The sequence below is a fragment of the Kogia breviceps genome, chromosome 13, assembly GCF_026419965.1.
Source record: "Kogia breviceps isolate mKogBre1 chromosome 13, mKogBre1 haplotype 1, whole genome shotgun sequence".
Taxonomy (NCBI): domain Eukaryota; kingdom Metazoa; phylum Chordata; class Mammalia; order Artiodactyla; family Physeteridae; genus Kogia; species Kogia breviceps.
The window spans coordinates 8728264-8743789 of NC_081322.1; the positions used below are offsets into that span (position 1 = coordinate 8728264).

The 15526-nt window shown below is 45.6% G+C and overlaps 1 protein-coding gene across 1 annotated transcript; it reads left to right on the forward strand.

Moving 5' to 3' along the window:
- The first annotated feature begins 1545 nt into the window (after positions 1–1545).
- On the forward strand, positions 1546–13817 carry DPPA5 (developmental pluripotency associated 5). Its single transcript, XM_059035969.2, is given in 4 exon segments — positions 1546–1657; positions 1731–1897; positions 2330–2428; positions 13717–13817. Coding segments are annotated over 4 exon segments (408 nt in total). The 3' UTR covers positions 13747–13817.
- The last annotated feature ends 1709 nt before the right edge of the window (positions 13818–15526 follow it).

Genomic DNA, 15526 nt, shown 5'->3' on the forward strand with positions numbered 1-15526 from the left:
TCTTTCTCTGTCTTTGATTCAGGGTTTGAATCATGCATAGCACTTGGTTGTCTCTTTATTAATAAGACGATCTTCTGCTTTTTTCTTTTCATGGCTTTGACAAACCGGTAGTCCATTGGTCCCACGGTTAGTGATGCTAATTGTGGTCTTTGGTTAAGGTGGCATCTGCCCTCCAAGTCGCTATTGTGAAGGAATATTTTCTTCTTTGTAATTCATAATCTATGGGCTCGGCTTTCCAGAACTCTTCAATATCCAGTTAATAACCTTTCATTTGATAGTTAGCCACTGATTATTATCTGAATTGATTACACTGGTGGCTGCAAAAGAACAACCAACCCACAGGTTTTGATTGCAGGTGAAGAGGTCTGCCCTAAAAAGCGGCCGTGAAGGCTGCTGAGGGGACATTAGATGTTATCAGAACATGATCTTGGGAAAAGCCAGCTTCATCTCTGTCTGTGAAGCCCTAAACATTGAAACACACCCCCATCGGATAGATCTAGTGCAGTGTTTTTAGAGCAATCTGTTTTTTTTTTTTTTTTTTTTTTTTTTTTTTTTTTTTTTCGGTATGCGGGCCTCTCACTGTTGTGGCCTCTCCCGTTGCGGAGCACAGGCTCCGGACGCGCAGGCTCAGCGGCCATGGCTCACGGGCCCAGCCGCTCCGCGGCACGTGGGATCCTCCCGGACCGGGGCACGAACCCGCGTCCCCTGCATCGGCAGGCGGACTCTCAACCACTGCGCCACCAGGGAAGCCCGAGCAATCTGTTTTTTAAATGAATAAAACAAGTTTGTTTAGGGCCTGAAGGCCGGACCACATAGTTTAGGCCACGTGAGCTTCGAAATCCGGGTAGATTCTAAAGTTCCATACTCAGGGGCTTCAAGGAACGTGAACCGTGGGGCACTTCAGAGCCCCCATCAGGACCCTGGAAGAAAATGAATATCGGAATCTCGTTTTCCTCTTTGTTAAGTGGCAGGAGTGACTCCTCAGTCCCCTGAAGTTGCAGGGGTCGCCATGCAGTGAAGTCCCGGGGTCCGGCTCCCTTAGGCCAAGGGAAGACACACCCTCCTTTGGAACGTGGAAGGCAGGGACTCGATTTGGCAGCTGGGTGGCCGTCGCACCCCCAAACGTGTACTGCTTTCCGAGGTTCAGGCCCAGCCACTGTTTCTAGAATAACAAGGGTTTCTAGAGCCGTCTCCTCACTCACTCCCAGGGTAAAGGGATTTTGGTTCAGAGGAAACGAGTCAAAGCAGGTGCGAGCCTGCTCGGTGCGAGTCAACTCGGAGACAGCTGGGCCCACCCGCGCTCGAGAGCCGGAGGTGGGGCGGGGAAGCGCCCTAGACAGTCAACCGGAGACCAAGGCGCCGCGGAGCGGGTGTGGCGTGGCGAGTGCTGGGCCCGGGGCGGGCCGGGGGCGGGGCGGGGCCTGGATGGGGGTTGGCCAGGGGCGCGGGGCGTGGCCCGCCCTGGTGCTTAACTTTCCGCCGGAGGCGTTGTCCTGCCCAGTCTAGGTCCGAGCTCCGAGCAGAGCTGGTGTAGACGACCCGAAGATGGGGAAGCTGCCCGAGCGGAACGACATCCCGCCCTGGGTGGGGACTCCCGAAGTCTTGAAGGAGCCCGGGGTGTTCCAGGTCCAGACGGTGCTGCTGGAAGCCGTGCTCGGTGAGTGAGCCCAGTCCTGACCCGGGTGCCCCGGCCCTCCTGGGCCCGAGCGCTCATCTTTTCACCTAAACAGGCCCCGACGGATCTCGAATCCCATTCGTCGAGCAGGTGAGCAAAGTCGTGTTACAGATTAAGGGTCTGGACCTCGCCGAAGTCATGGTTTATGGCTCTTACTTGTGCAAGTTCCAGACCAAGTGGATGCTCCAGTCCGTGGCCTAGCGGCACGGCCAGCAGCACAAGCCGGTTGAGAGGCCTCATGACCAGGTGCCCTGGACTGGCCTGTGCAGGCGGCCTGGCTCCCGCCCCTCTAGCCCTCCTCACCCCTCTGTAACTATCTCCTCCGGGCAACCACCAACAGCACCTCGGCCAGCACCCACCCCGGGAGGCCTCTGTGTCCAGGCTCTGCCCCAGACTCCTTGGCAGTGCCGGCCCTTGGTCCTAGGGACCCTGGTGTAAGGCTGTGAGAGGTGGCTGGGGCTGGCCTCCTGGGCCGGGGTCTCCCCACCCGCCGTGTTGGAATGAGCCCAGTTGGTCCCAGGTTCTGAGGTTCCCGAGAATCCCAGGCCCAGGACACCTAGCTGGGAAGTCCCAGAAAGGAACCTTGGAAAGAGGCAGAGAACTGTTCAGGCTCTTACCTTCTCTCCTCACACGTGCCTGCTGTGGTTTTCTGGTGCAGGGATGCTGCAACCTGAGGAAGCCATGAATTCACTCGACCTAGCTCCTTGGATGAAGGGAAGCCAGTTTGCAGCCAGACCAACCTGGGACCATAAGGTAAAGAGGAGGCTGCAGCCAGAGCTGCAGGGGGTCTGGTTTAAACTCTGCTCCAGCCTGACAAGGAACACCCAGCTTGTTTCTGGTCTCTGCCTCTGCCTTTAAGTCCTCATGTCCTTCCCCCCAAGGTTGCTAATTACAGAGTAAAATTTTAAGAGGTTTCTTAATGTGTCTTGATGTGTAGTTGAGGTGTTGGAGATAACATCACAGGTGAGGTGGTCCTGGAGCTTAACCCTTAGTGAAACCCCTAAGGCTAGAAAGAGGTGCCAGAGCACAGGGGGAAAAAGGGTCTGGAGAGAAAAAGGAAAAGAGTCTAGGAGTCAAGTTCTGAGATGCAGCTCTGACCAAAAATTCAGACAACCTAGGAGAGATGTGATATTCTGGCACTGAGAGTTTCATATCCTTGTAAACTAAATTGGTGACTGCCGTCTGGGTTCTCATTTGCGTTCAGCCTGCCGCTGCACATTATTTAGGTTGGAGCGTGAAGAAAATTCAGCCTTACAGGTAGGTGTACAGGAAAGGAGAACTTCACACAGGGTGGGTGAAGCATTACCATAGGTGGGGCTCACTCCTGAGGGTAGAGGGGCCATCAGAGCGGGGGCTACAGTTTTCCCTAGTGGAGACCAGCCTGGTAGTTCACAAGCCAGCATCAATCCCCTCAGGGAGATTTCTGGCCCTGGGACTTTAGCCACATTCACCCTCCTACCCCCTCTCCCTGCTCAGGCTCTAAATTGAAGATAATAGCATCTGACCTCAGGCGGAGTTGTGAGATTTCCGTAGTGTACTTAGAGCAAGCATCACACCAGAAACAAGTGTTGACTATCTTTTGGAGCAATTGAACAAAAATGGGGGAGAAAAACTAGCAAGGAGCCATTTTCTGCAAGAGGCATGTGGCCTGTTCATCAGACAGCTGTTCTCGTTCTCACTCAGTAAATGAATGGCACCAGCATTTTGGGCCAGTGGTTCAGGCCCCAAACTAGAAGCCGTCCTTGATGCCTGACCACCCAAAAGGACTGCCTGCTTGAACCCATTCAACTTGACTTCCAACCTGAGCCCTTCCTGCACCTGTCCAGCTGCCTACCCCACCCCAGCGCCAGCATGCCTTGCCAGAACTCCTGAAAGAGGCTCCTATCGGGTCTCGGGGGGTTCTCTTTTAGTCATCTCACAGTCGGCTCCTCTGCCAGACTTAATTTTTTTTTTAACATCTTTATTGGAGTATAATTGCTTTACAGTGGTGTGTTAGTTTCTGCTTTACAACAAAGTGAATCAGTTATACATATACACATGTTTCCATATCTCTTCCGTCTTGCGTCTCCCTCCCTCCCACCCTCCCTATCCCACCCCTCTAGGTGGTCACAAAGCACCTAGCTGATCTCCCTGAAGACTTAATTCTTAAAACGTTAATCAGATGGCCCCTCTTCCAAGAGGAACTCCAAAATTCTCCAAAGTTTCTCAGCCAACGTAACGCAGGCTCCTGGCCCCGACCTAGAGTCCCCTGTGTAACCTGCTGCCTGCCTGCATCTCTGCTCCAGTTCCTCATCCTTTTACTGCCCCTCAGACAAACCGTCTTGTTACCACTTCAGGGCTTTTGTTTTTGCTCTTCTGCTAAGAACACTTCTCACTTGTTTGTATTAAATTTTTTGACCACACCAAGTGGCTTGCGGGATCTTAGTTCCCCGACCAGGGATTGAACCCGTGCCCCCTGCAATGGACGTGTGGAGTCCTAACCACTGGAACACCAGGGAATTCCCTCTCATTGTTTCTTGAATGATTCTGTTCCCTTCATCCTGGTGGTCCATGTTCCCTCCAGAGGTCCTCTCCTTCCCCACTGCCTCTGCTTGACCTACTTTAGTTTTGTTCATGGCATTTTAAACACGACTGACAAGCTAACCGTTCATTTTCCTCCTCTGCCCCACTGGAATGTAAACTCTAGAAAAGCTGAGATTTTAAAAAAATAGACAGTACGTAATACTAAATATTGAGGACAGTTTTCTAAGACAAGGACACCAGCTTGGCCGCTTGGGTTTGGATCTTGGCTTAGCCTCTTTAGCGATGGAACCATGAGCCTTGTGCTTTGGTTCCCCGTCTGTAATAGGATAAGATCCGTCGCATGGGTTGTAGTGAGGATATCAAGTCTTAGAACAACGTCTGACAACATGGGCAGTCAAACATGATTTCCCCTTTTTTTTTGCGGTACGCGGGCCTCTCACGGTTGTGGCCTCTCCCGTTGCGGAGCACAGGCTCCGGACGCGCAGGCGCAGCGGCCACGCCTCACGGTCCCAGCCGCTCCGCGGCATGTGGGATCCTCCCGGACCGGGGCACGAACCCATGTCCCCTGCATCGGCAGGCGGACTCTCAACCACTGCACCACCAGGGAGGCCCAAACATGATTTCTTGAATGCATGAAGGACAGGCTGCAGGACTGGAGCGGGATTGCTCCCTCCCAGGCTTATGGAGGAGGGGCTCCAGCCTCCAGCCCCTGTTCTCCCATTGAAGGCTCAGTGCAGGGAGCTGGGAAGTCCTTGGTCAAGGGCACTGCTTTCCTGCCTCCTGGAAATGCACGGTGGTGTGTGTGTTTCCTGGGGTCTTTGGAGGCCATACAGACTTTGGGTCACCAGGAAGCAAAGATACATTTTGGCATGCTATTGAAGTTCATTTGGAGGAGAGGAAGAGACTAGGCAGGTACCCCACTGGCATCCTGGCACCCTCTCTTCCACCCTTTGAGAATTGCACCAGTACTCTGGCCTGGAAGTCATGGACCACTCAGCACAGCTCCTGCCCAGGATTTTGGAGGAGAAATCAGTCCCACCTTTCCCACATCCCCAAGAAATGATGATTGTTAAAACCATCGGCCCTCTGATTTTGAAGAACTAGACACCCATAAATGACCCTCCTCCTGTTTGGAGGGTCAGGAGGTACAGTTGGCTCAGCTCCGTGTGGAAAGAGGCCAAGGGTCTCAACAAAGGCTGACCTGCCTTGCAGATGTGTTCCTGCCCGGTAAGAAGAGCTGATAGGCTCTCATGGGACAATCATTGGGTGTCAGGATCGGAGGCTATTGCAGGGTGCAAGATGCTACAGATCAGGGAGGGGCTTGTGTTGGGATCAGGTGGGGTCTGCGCAGGGGGCATCTCGGTTTCCAGGGAAGAGACTGCCTCTGATCCTGGTCACCTCAAGGGGATCCCTTGTGGCTTTGGGCACGTTTTGAATGCAAGGGCATTGGCAAGGTACTTCTGGATGGATACCTGTTAAACTTTTGTTTTTCTGATCTGCTAGGTGAACAGTCTCCCTTTTGTACTTCTTGCTTGAGTCTCCTTATGGACCAACCGTTGTGGCCCCCAAATTAGCCTCAGCCAGTGCACCCTTTAAAGAATCAGTTGGCAGTGAATGATTGTGTGTGGGCATATAAACTGTAGAGTTATGAACCCCAATTTTGCAGTGTAGAGGGGGCAGAAAAAACTGCCCTTGCCCCTAAGTGTAGAAATTCCCTAAGGGCAGTGCTTCTAAATGCAGAAAACAGCTTTAGGTTAGTTAATCTGTGTCAAAAGTATCAAGCTTGGAAATTTAAGACTGTGCTATAAATTCCATGCATGCCCTGGACTGAAGATTTTTCAGCACTACAAAAAAAAAAAAAATCCTAAGCAACACAAGACTTTGAGCGAATACATAGAAAAGTTTTGGAAATAGTAACCTGAAGGTTTAAAAAAAAAAAAAAAAAAGGTTGTCTTGTGGTGGTCCTTTTTTTTTGAGTTTGAAGTTCGATCCCTGGTGGGGGAAGTAAGATCCCACATGTTGCATGGTGCAGCCAAAAAAATAAAACTAAAAAGAAAAAAAAAAGTCAAGGCACAGTTATGTTTTTTTTTGACACAGGGCTGTACATCAAATGAGGTATTATTGAGAGTTTACACAATCCAGATCTAAAGGCCCTGTGACTCCCTTATGGAGATAGAGAAGGAATGTTATATTTTATTTTTTTTTATTTTATTATTTATTTATTTATTTTGCAGGCCTCTCACTGTTGTGGCCTCTCCCGTTGCGGAGCACAGGCTCCAGACAGCGCCACGGCTCACGGGCCCAGCCGCTCCGCGGGCACGTGGGATCTCCCCGGATGAATGTTATCTTTTAAAGAGTTGTCCCAGTAATCTTCGGAGAATGAATGTTGCTCTTAATGGTGGAGCGGGTATTTCTGCCGAAGGGGAAGCTTGGCTGATGCATATTGCTGATACACGATGCACAGCGGAGGCGAGAGAGGAGGCCAGAGGGCACAGAACATTGTTTTGTTTTTAAATTTTTCTTGTCTTGCAATGAAATGCAAATTTCATTTCATAGCAGTTAAGGTGCATATCAATGGAAAGATTCCAGTGAGCCCAGGCTCTTGGATCTTCTCCCATTTAGAGAAAAGCACTAATATCGTTAACTTGAGATGTCTGTTTTTTTGTTATTAGTGGTAGTCTTTTGATGCTCAACTACATTTTTTTTTTTTTCAGCAAAAACTCCTGTCTCCTTCAATACCTCTTTGGAGAAGTTCCTCAGGGCTCTCTGAGAGGCTGTTTCTGGGCTACAGTCCTCAGCAATGCCCCCAAATAAAACGTAATTCTTAACTTTTAGGTTGTGCATTGTTTTTTTTTTTTTCAGGAGACATCTCCATCAAATCTCTATCAATGGTCAAGCTTCTCTTCTAGAACTTCAGGGTGGTCAGTGGGCTGAGAGTTGCCTCACTCCTACCCCCACTCCTAATACTCTTTATTTTTTAGAAGAGTTTAGGTTCACAGATAAATTGAGCAGAAAGTACAGAGAGTCCCCATAAACCCCCTGCCACACACTTGCCCAGCCTCCCTAACTACAAACATCCTTTACCAGAGTGTCAGCTACCAACTGGCACTGCCATCTGCCTCTGCAGTCACGAGCCACTGCAGTCGCTGACCTTCAGCACCCCCTGAAAGGAGTTCAGGGTGGAGATCAGGGGTGAAGCCCTCTGTGCTCTGGGAAAAACTGGCAGAACAGGTCTTCAGATAGTTAGATATTTTTAGGAGAAGATTTCATGAGCCCAGTTCTTGTATCTCTTCGTATCTAGAAAAGTGCTGCAATCATTAACGGTGACATCTCCTCCTCATGACTAGCAGCAACCTTCTGCCTAAACGTGTGCTTGACTACACGTACTCTCTTCACTAAAATCACATACATACTGCCCTTTCCCTCACCTCTCTGGAGCAGTTTCTCAAAGCTACCTGAGAGGCTCTCTCCTGGGCTGTAGTTCTCATTTGCCCCGAATAAAACTTAACTCACATCTCTCACGTTGTGGTTTTTTTTTTTTTTTTTTTTTTTTCAGTCAACCAGAGAGGTAATCTGTTAGAAAGAGATGAGTCTACATTGACATATAATTAGCACAGAGAAAGTCCATAGTTTACATCAGGGTTCACTCTTGGTGTTTAGACAAATGTATAGTGACAGGGATCCATCCTTATAGCGTCATACAGAACAGCTTCACTGCCCTAAAAATCTCTGTGCTCAGCCTATCATCCCTCCCTCCCCCTTAACCCCTGGCGACCACTGATCTCTCTACTCTCTGTAGTTTTGCCCTTTCCAGAATGTCGTATGGTTGGAATCATATACTATGTAACCTTTCCAGATTGGCTTCTTTTACTTAGTAAATGCATTCAAGTTTCCTCTGTTGACAAAGAATGTCATTTCAGTAAACAAAGGATGCAGCGGCCCTCAAGCTATTGGCCACTGCAGCTGCCCTGAAGGTACACCCTGAAGGGGTTCAGACTGGAAAGAGACAGCACACTGGCCCTACTAGGCAGGTAGTCAGATATGAGCGGGTCCTTGCCCCATCCTGGACAGGGTCATGTTTCCCTCCCCCACCTGGACAAGGGTGATCAGAAAAGATCATCCCTTTTGTGGTAAGGATTGCTAAGTTTCTAGCCTTATTAAGACCAGGCAAGATAAATCTGCCAGCACACGTTGGCTCAGGCACACCAACACCTAAACAGTGGCTCAGAGTAACCCGGGGTTCATTATACTGTATTTGTAATAAATTAGCATTGAGGTTTTTGCCCCCCTCCACCATGGGTGTCACTTGGGTGCTTATGGGTAAGTGCCTGCACACTAGGAAAAAAGTTATACAACCTAAAGCTGTCAATCAAATTGTCATTCAAATATCACAGTACACAGGGAGGGACCATCACTCTAAAAAACCCAAACCTACCCCCCATTGCGGGGCAGACAGCCTGCTCTCATCCTTTCTCGGGGAGCATACCTTCTCTTTGCTCAATAAAACTCCTTGCTACTTAAAACTGCTCTAGGTCTCTCGTCTGAATTCTTTCCCTGAAGTGGACAAGAACTGAGGAAATCACTGTTCCACTGGTAACAGCACTAGATAGTCAAGGTACACATCAAAGGAATAACTTCAGTAAGCTCAGGCTCTTGCATTTTCCTATACATAGAAAAGTGCTAAATTCATTAATTTGAGATACCTGGTTTTCCTTTAATTAGCAGTAATCTTTTGATGTTCCACTGCCTGGTTTTGTGGGGTTTTTTTGGGGGGGAGGTGGGGATTTTTTGTTGCTTGGTTTTTTTTGTTTTTTTTTTTTCTTCAAAAACTCATATATCCTGACTCCTCCTTAACTCTTCAGAATAGTCCCTCAGAGCCATCTGAGAAGCTGTATCTTGGGCTCAAGTCCTCAGTAAGTCTGCTGAATGAAACATAATTCTCAACCTTTAGGTTGTGCATTTTTTTCTGTTGACACCTCCATGTCTTTTTGTGGCTTGATAGCTCGTTTCCATGATCTGGATGGACCACTGTTTATTTATCTGTTCACCTACTGAAGGACAACTTCGTTGCTTTCAAGTTTGGGGAATTATGAATAGAGTTTCTATAAATATCTGTGTGCAGGCTTTTGTGTGGACATGCGTTTTCAAGTCCTTCCGGGAAAATACTAAGGAATGAAACTCTTAAATTGTGGGGTAAGAGTATGTTTAGTTTTGTAAAGAACTGTCAAACTGTCTTTCAAAGTGGCTGGACCCCTTTCTATTTCCATCAGCAGTGAACGAGAGTTCCTGCTGCCTCACATCCTCGCTAGCGTTTGGCATCACCAATGTTTAGATTTTGGTCATTCTAATAGGTGTGTGGTGGTATCTCGTTGCTGTTTTAATTTGCATTTCCCTAATGACATATGATGTGGAATGACATATGAAGCATACTTTCATATGCTTATTTGCCATCTTTATATCTCCTTTGGTGAGGTGCCTATTCAGATCTTTTTTCTCTCCTTTAAATCTGTTGTTTTCTTATTGTTGAATTTTAAGAGTTATTTGTATGTTTTGGAGAACAGTCCTCTATCAGATATGTCTTTTGCAAATGTTTTCTTCTAGTCTGTAGCTTTTCTTCTCATTTCCTTGACAGTGTCTTTCACAGAGGAGAAATTTAAAATTTTAATGAAGTTCAGCTTATCAGCTATTTCTTTCATGGATTGTGCCATTGGTGTTGCATCTAGAAAGTCATCATCAATACATACAATGAAATACTGTCAGCCATAAGACATAAAGGAAGCTTGCCAATTATGACAATACAGATGGCCCTTGAGGACATTATGCTGAGTGAAATAAGCGAGACAGAGAAAGACAAATGCCATATGATCTCACTCATATGTGGAATCTGAAAAAAAAAAACAAATCAAAAAAGCTAAGCTCATAGATACCTGAGAACAGACTGGTGGTTGCCTGGGGGTTTGGGGGAAGTAGGAGACATGGGTGACGTGGGTCACAAGGTACTAACTTCCAGCTATAAAATAAATAAGTCATGGGGATGTTGTGTACTATGTGGTGACTATAGTTAATAATACTGTATTGCATGTTAAAGTTCCTAAGAAAGTAGGTCTTAAAAGTCCTCATCACAAGAAAAATAAGAAAGAGAAATTTTGTAGTTATGTGCAGTAACAGATGATAACTAGACTTATTATGGTGGTCATTTTGCAATGTATACAAATAACAAATGATTATGTTGTACAACTGAACCTAATATAGTGTTCTGGGTCAGTTATACCATAGCCAAAAAAAAGTCGTCACCAAGCCCAAGGTCATCTCAATTTTCTCCTATGTTATCTTCTAGGAGTTTTATAGTACTGCATTTTAAATTAGGTTTTTGATTCATTATGAGTTAATTTTTGTGGATTATTTTGAGTTAATATAAAGTCTGTCTAGATTCTTTTCTTTAATCTTTTCTTCATTGTGTTGCCTTTGCTCCCTTTGTGAAAAATCAGGTGACTATATTAGTGTGGGTCTATTTCTGGACTCTGTTCCATTGATCTATTTGTCTAGTCTTTTGCCAGTACCACACTGTGTTGATTACTGTAGCTTTATAGTAAGTCTTGAAGTCAGGTAGTGTCAGTCCTCTGACTTTGTTTTTCTGTATCTTATTGTTTTAATATATGATTCTCAGTAGTTAGGTAGATCATCTCATATACTTGTAAGTAACTTATTTTCCTTTTCTGTGAATTGCCTAGTTGTGTTCTTTGTCCCTTTTTCTGTTGCGATCTCCATCCAGTTTTTGTTTATTTGGAACAATTCTTTGCATGGTCTACATATCAATACCTTGTTTTTTTTTTTTTTTTTTTTTCGGTGTTCAAGTATCTTTTTCAAATCTGTCATCCATTTGATAACTTTGTGATATCATCTTCTAATGTTTTTTTAATTGAGATGTAATTGACATATAACATTACCTTAATTTTAGGTGTATGACATAGTGATTCAATATTCATATATTTTGTGAATTGATCACCACAAGAAGTCCAGTTCACATCCATCACCACACATGGTTACAATTTTTTTTCTTTTTTTTAAAAAAATACTTATTAATCTTTGGCTGCATTGGGTCTTCATTGCTGTGCGTGGGCTTTCTCCATTTGTGGTGAGCAGGGTCTACTCTTCATTGCGGTGGCTTCTCTTGTTGTGGAGCACGGGCTCTAGGTGCATGGGCTTCAGTAGTTGTGGCAAGTGGGCTCAGTAGCTGCGGCTCGTGGGCTCTAGAGCACAGGCTCAGTAGTTGTGGCGCATGGGCTTAGTTGCTCTGCAGCATGTGGGATCTTCCCGGACCAGAGATCGAACCCGTGTCCCCTGCATTGGCAGGTGGATTCTTAACCACTGTGCCACCAGGGAAGCCCATAAATTTTTTTTTCTTATGATGGGAAGTTTTAAGATCTCCTTCTTAGCAACTTTCAAATATGCAGTGCAGTATTATGAACCATAGTCACCATGTAGTACATGACATCCCCAGGGCTAACTTATTTTATAAGTGGAAGTTTGTACCTTTTACTTTCACCCACCCCCACCTTTGGCAGCCATTTGTTGAAAAGATATCCTCAAGTTTTGGGTATTTGAGACATACTTGTACAAAAAATTATTTATCTAAGAGGCTTTTCTGCCGTTCTAGACCCTCCTCTTTGCAAGGGTTTTCTGTGAAGTCCTGTTTCTGTTAATACACTTATATGTGTTATAAACAGCCAACTTTCTCCTAACATTTAGTTAGGGACAAATTCCACAATAGAGAAAATCAATTCTTCTTGGTCATCTTTTAAGAGCGTAGCTGTAAAACACAAGCATTGCCAAAGACTGAACATGTGATCATGCTTATTTTGCCTAGTGTCCTTTTAACCTAACATATGGACACACATCCCCATCCCCCTTCAGTTAGGAATGCTACATCTCTGCAAGTTTGGTAAATTTCTAGTTTCAGCGGTTAGATGCATTGCTGGCCACCAGGTAGGGCTGGAGCCTTACTTATGCTGTTTTCTTTTTTTTTTTTTAAATTTATTTTTGGCTGCATTGGGCCTTCATTGCTGTGCGTGGGCTTTCTCTAGTTGTGGTGAGGGGGGGCTACTCTTCGGTGGGGTGCACAGGCTTCTCATTGCAGTGGCCTCTCTTGTTGTGGAGCACAGGCTCTAGGCACATGGGCTCAGTAGTTATGGCTCGCGGGATTTAGAGCGCAGGCTCAGTAGTTGTGGTGCACGGGCTTTGTTGCTCCGCAGCATGTGGGATCTTCCCGGACCAGGGCTCAAACCCATGCCCCCTGCCTTGGCAGGCAAATTCTTAACCACTGTGCCACCAGGGGAGCCCCTATGCTGTTTTCTGTGCACCCTATTTCTGGGTGTCCCATTTCAGAGGTAAAGTTGCCTTTGTCTTATAATTTTTTTGTGTGTGTGTGGTACGCGGGCCTCTCACTGTTGTGGCCTCTCCCGTTGCGGAGCACAGGCTCCAGACGCGCAGGCTCAGCGGCCATGGCTCACGGGCCCAGCTGCTCTGCGGCATGCGGGATCTTCCCGGACCAGGGCACGAACCTGTGTCCCCTGCATTGGCAGGCGGATTCTCAACCACTGCGCCACCAGGGAAGCCCTGTCTTATAATTTTTAGGACACTTTCCCAAAGCAGTCTTCATCTTTAAATTCCCCACAGATCATCAAGTAGATAAAGGGAAAAAAGGAAAGGAAAGAACTTCCAAGCTCATCTGCCAATCATGTTTCAGCATAATAACTACCATTACTTGAGGACAAGTCTCACAGCTGCCCTGAGCCTGGGGGGCGGGGAGGGGGCACGGTTCTGGGTACAGTCAGCCTCCTGCCCCAGTTGTCTAAGATGATTGACAGGACTTTGGAGCCAAAGGTCAAGAACATCTTTTCCTTATCAGGTCCTGCACTGATTGATTGTCTCTTTTAAGTAAAAGGTTGAGAACTCTACAGACATATTGTTCAAAACCGCTTTTTGATGAAGATCCTTTTATTTGCTACTCAAGACATTTAGTAATAATCAGATGTTACTCGTGCTGGTTTCTCAGCCCTCTGCTAGTGAGGTTTTTACTGACTTGACTTGTTAAGAATTTGGAAAGTCGCAGCCCTGTCTTTCCTTTGTAGTCATAGATCTGTAGGAAGAGAGGCTGGTTGATACTGAAGCCCGTGGACACAGCCTGGTCATAGATTCCTTGGGGGGGTGAGGAAACTCTTCTCTTTCTTATACCAGAGTTAGTGATGACATTTAAAACAACACTTTTTCTTTCGTTCAGGTCATGGCATGTCGTTTGTCTTCATACTTTAATAAAAACATTACAAAGTGGCCAGTGAGACTATAATATAGAACCAGATAGAGATTCTGAAGAACATTTGATTTCCTGTTCCCCCCTGCCCTCTGCCCTGTGGGTTGTAAATTGAGTAAGTTCTCTTTTGGAAGGGAGTAAACCGCTCAAGACTTGAGTGTCATGCTCTCCTAGTCGTTATTTACCAAATCCCTTTTCTTGTTTATAGGAAGAATTGTCACCTGGGGAATTCCCATGAGTCTCAGCCCACCAAGCTGGGCTAGTTCAAGGGCTTCCTGGTACTAACAGCTGCTCTAAACCTTGGCTCTGCAGAAGACTAGCAGTCACCACAGTGTCTGCTGCAATTCCAGACAAAAGCGGAGAAGAAAGAGCATCAACTACCAACAACAAAAACACCCCAAACTACCTGGCACTTTCATTATCCTGGGCAGCTTTATTCTTGGTAAATGTACCTCTGCTGGACTTTTTCATTTATTAAAATGGGTTCCACGGTTTCATTACTTCTTTCATGGATCACAATTTATGAAGCATTAGTCTAGGCAGGCAGGTAGGAAGATTTATTTTCCCTTTGCATCTAAAAATTATGTACTTATTTAAAACAAAACTTTTCCTGAAACAGATGTGATATATATATATATATTAATGCAGTGAGTGTGAGTTCCACACAGTTCCAGGCATGTGCTAGTAAACCAAATACACTGCCAAAACATAAGGCAGGAAACTCATGGGATTTATAGTCTGGTCATTGCAATGAAGACTTGTATTCTCTTAAGGGATTAAAAAAGATCCTTTGAAATTGTAGAATCAACTAAAAATGTAGTTGTCATTTGAATAGACTTTTCTTCCTTTGTAGGAGGTGTGTCAATAATCACATTAACGTTGTATTTTTAATTACACACTTACGAAGATAAACAGTGTGGAAGGATACAAGAAAACAAGCAAAATTCCCCTTCCTGACCATACTTCTTTGTAACCTATGCTCAGACATCCTCCCCCCCCCCCGCCGCCCCCGCCATATCTGGGCATATAGATTTAACTCATTCTTTTTTTATTAAACTTTCTATTATGAAAAATTTCACACACAAATGAGGTGGAGGAACAGTGTAATGAATCCAATCTATTGTTCAGCTTCAACAAGTATCAATAATCTTGTGTTTATATTTCCTAAATGTAGATTGTTTTGAGGCAAATTCTAGATATATCATTTCTTATGTAAATAGTTCCTAACACCACCAGGATTAGGGGACCTGACCCTCCACACAGTGGAAAATCCACCCATAACTTAGTCACCCCTCCATATACTGGGTTCCTCCCTACCTGCCCTTCTGCATCTGTGGATTCAGTCAACTGCATAGTGTAGTGCTTTAGTATTTACTATTGAAATAAGTCCGCGTATAAGTGGACCTGCGCAGTTCAAACCCAGGTTGTTCAAAGGTCAACTGTATTTAATTTTTATTACTAGATTTTAACTTTTTACAAGTTTTATATTGATAGAAAAATGGAGTAGGTAGTAGAGTTCCATACTATAGCCTTTCACGGTTTTCCCTATTATTAACATTCCCTATTATAGAGTGTATTACATACATTGTTAATAAACGTATGACATATTAGTTAAAATTAATGAACCCATAGTGATGGACTATTATTAAATAGTCCACAGTTTATTGAATTTCCTTCATTTTTACCAGCTATCCCTTTTCTGTTCCAGATCCCATCCAGGACACATAACCTTTAATTATCATTGTCTCCTTAGGGGCCTCTTGACTGTGACATTTTCCCAGAGGGTTACTGGTTTTGACGTCCTTGGCAGTTTTGAGGGACACTGGCCAGGTGTATTGCCGGATGCCCCTCTTGGAAGCCCTGTGACGTTTTGCTCATGATTTACTGGGGTTATACGTTTTGAGAGGAAGATCAAAGAGGTCAAGCGGCCATTTCCATCACGTCCTGTAGGTTCCTCTCTCCAGACAAACTGTTTCAGGTTCTGGGAGCGTTGGTCTCCTCGCAGATGGTCACTGGAA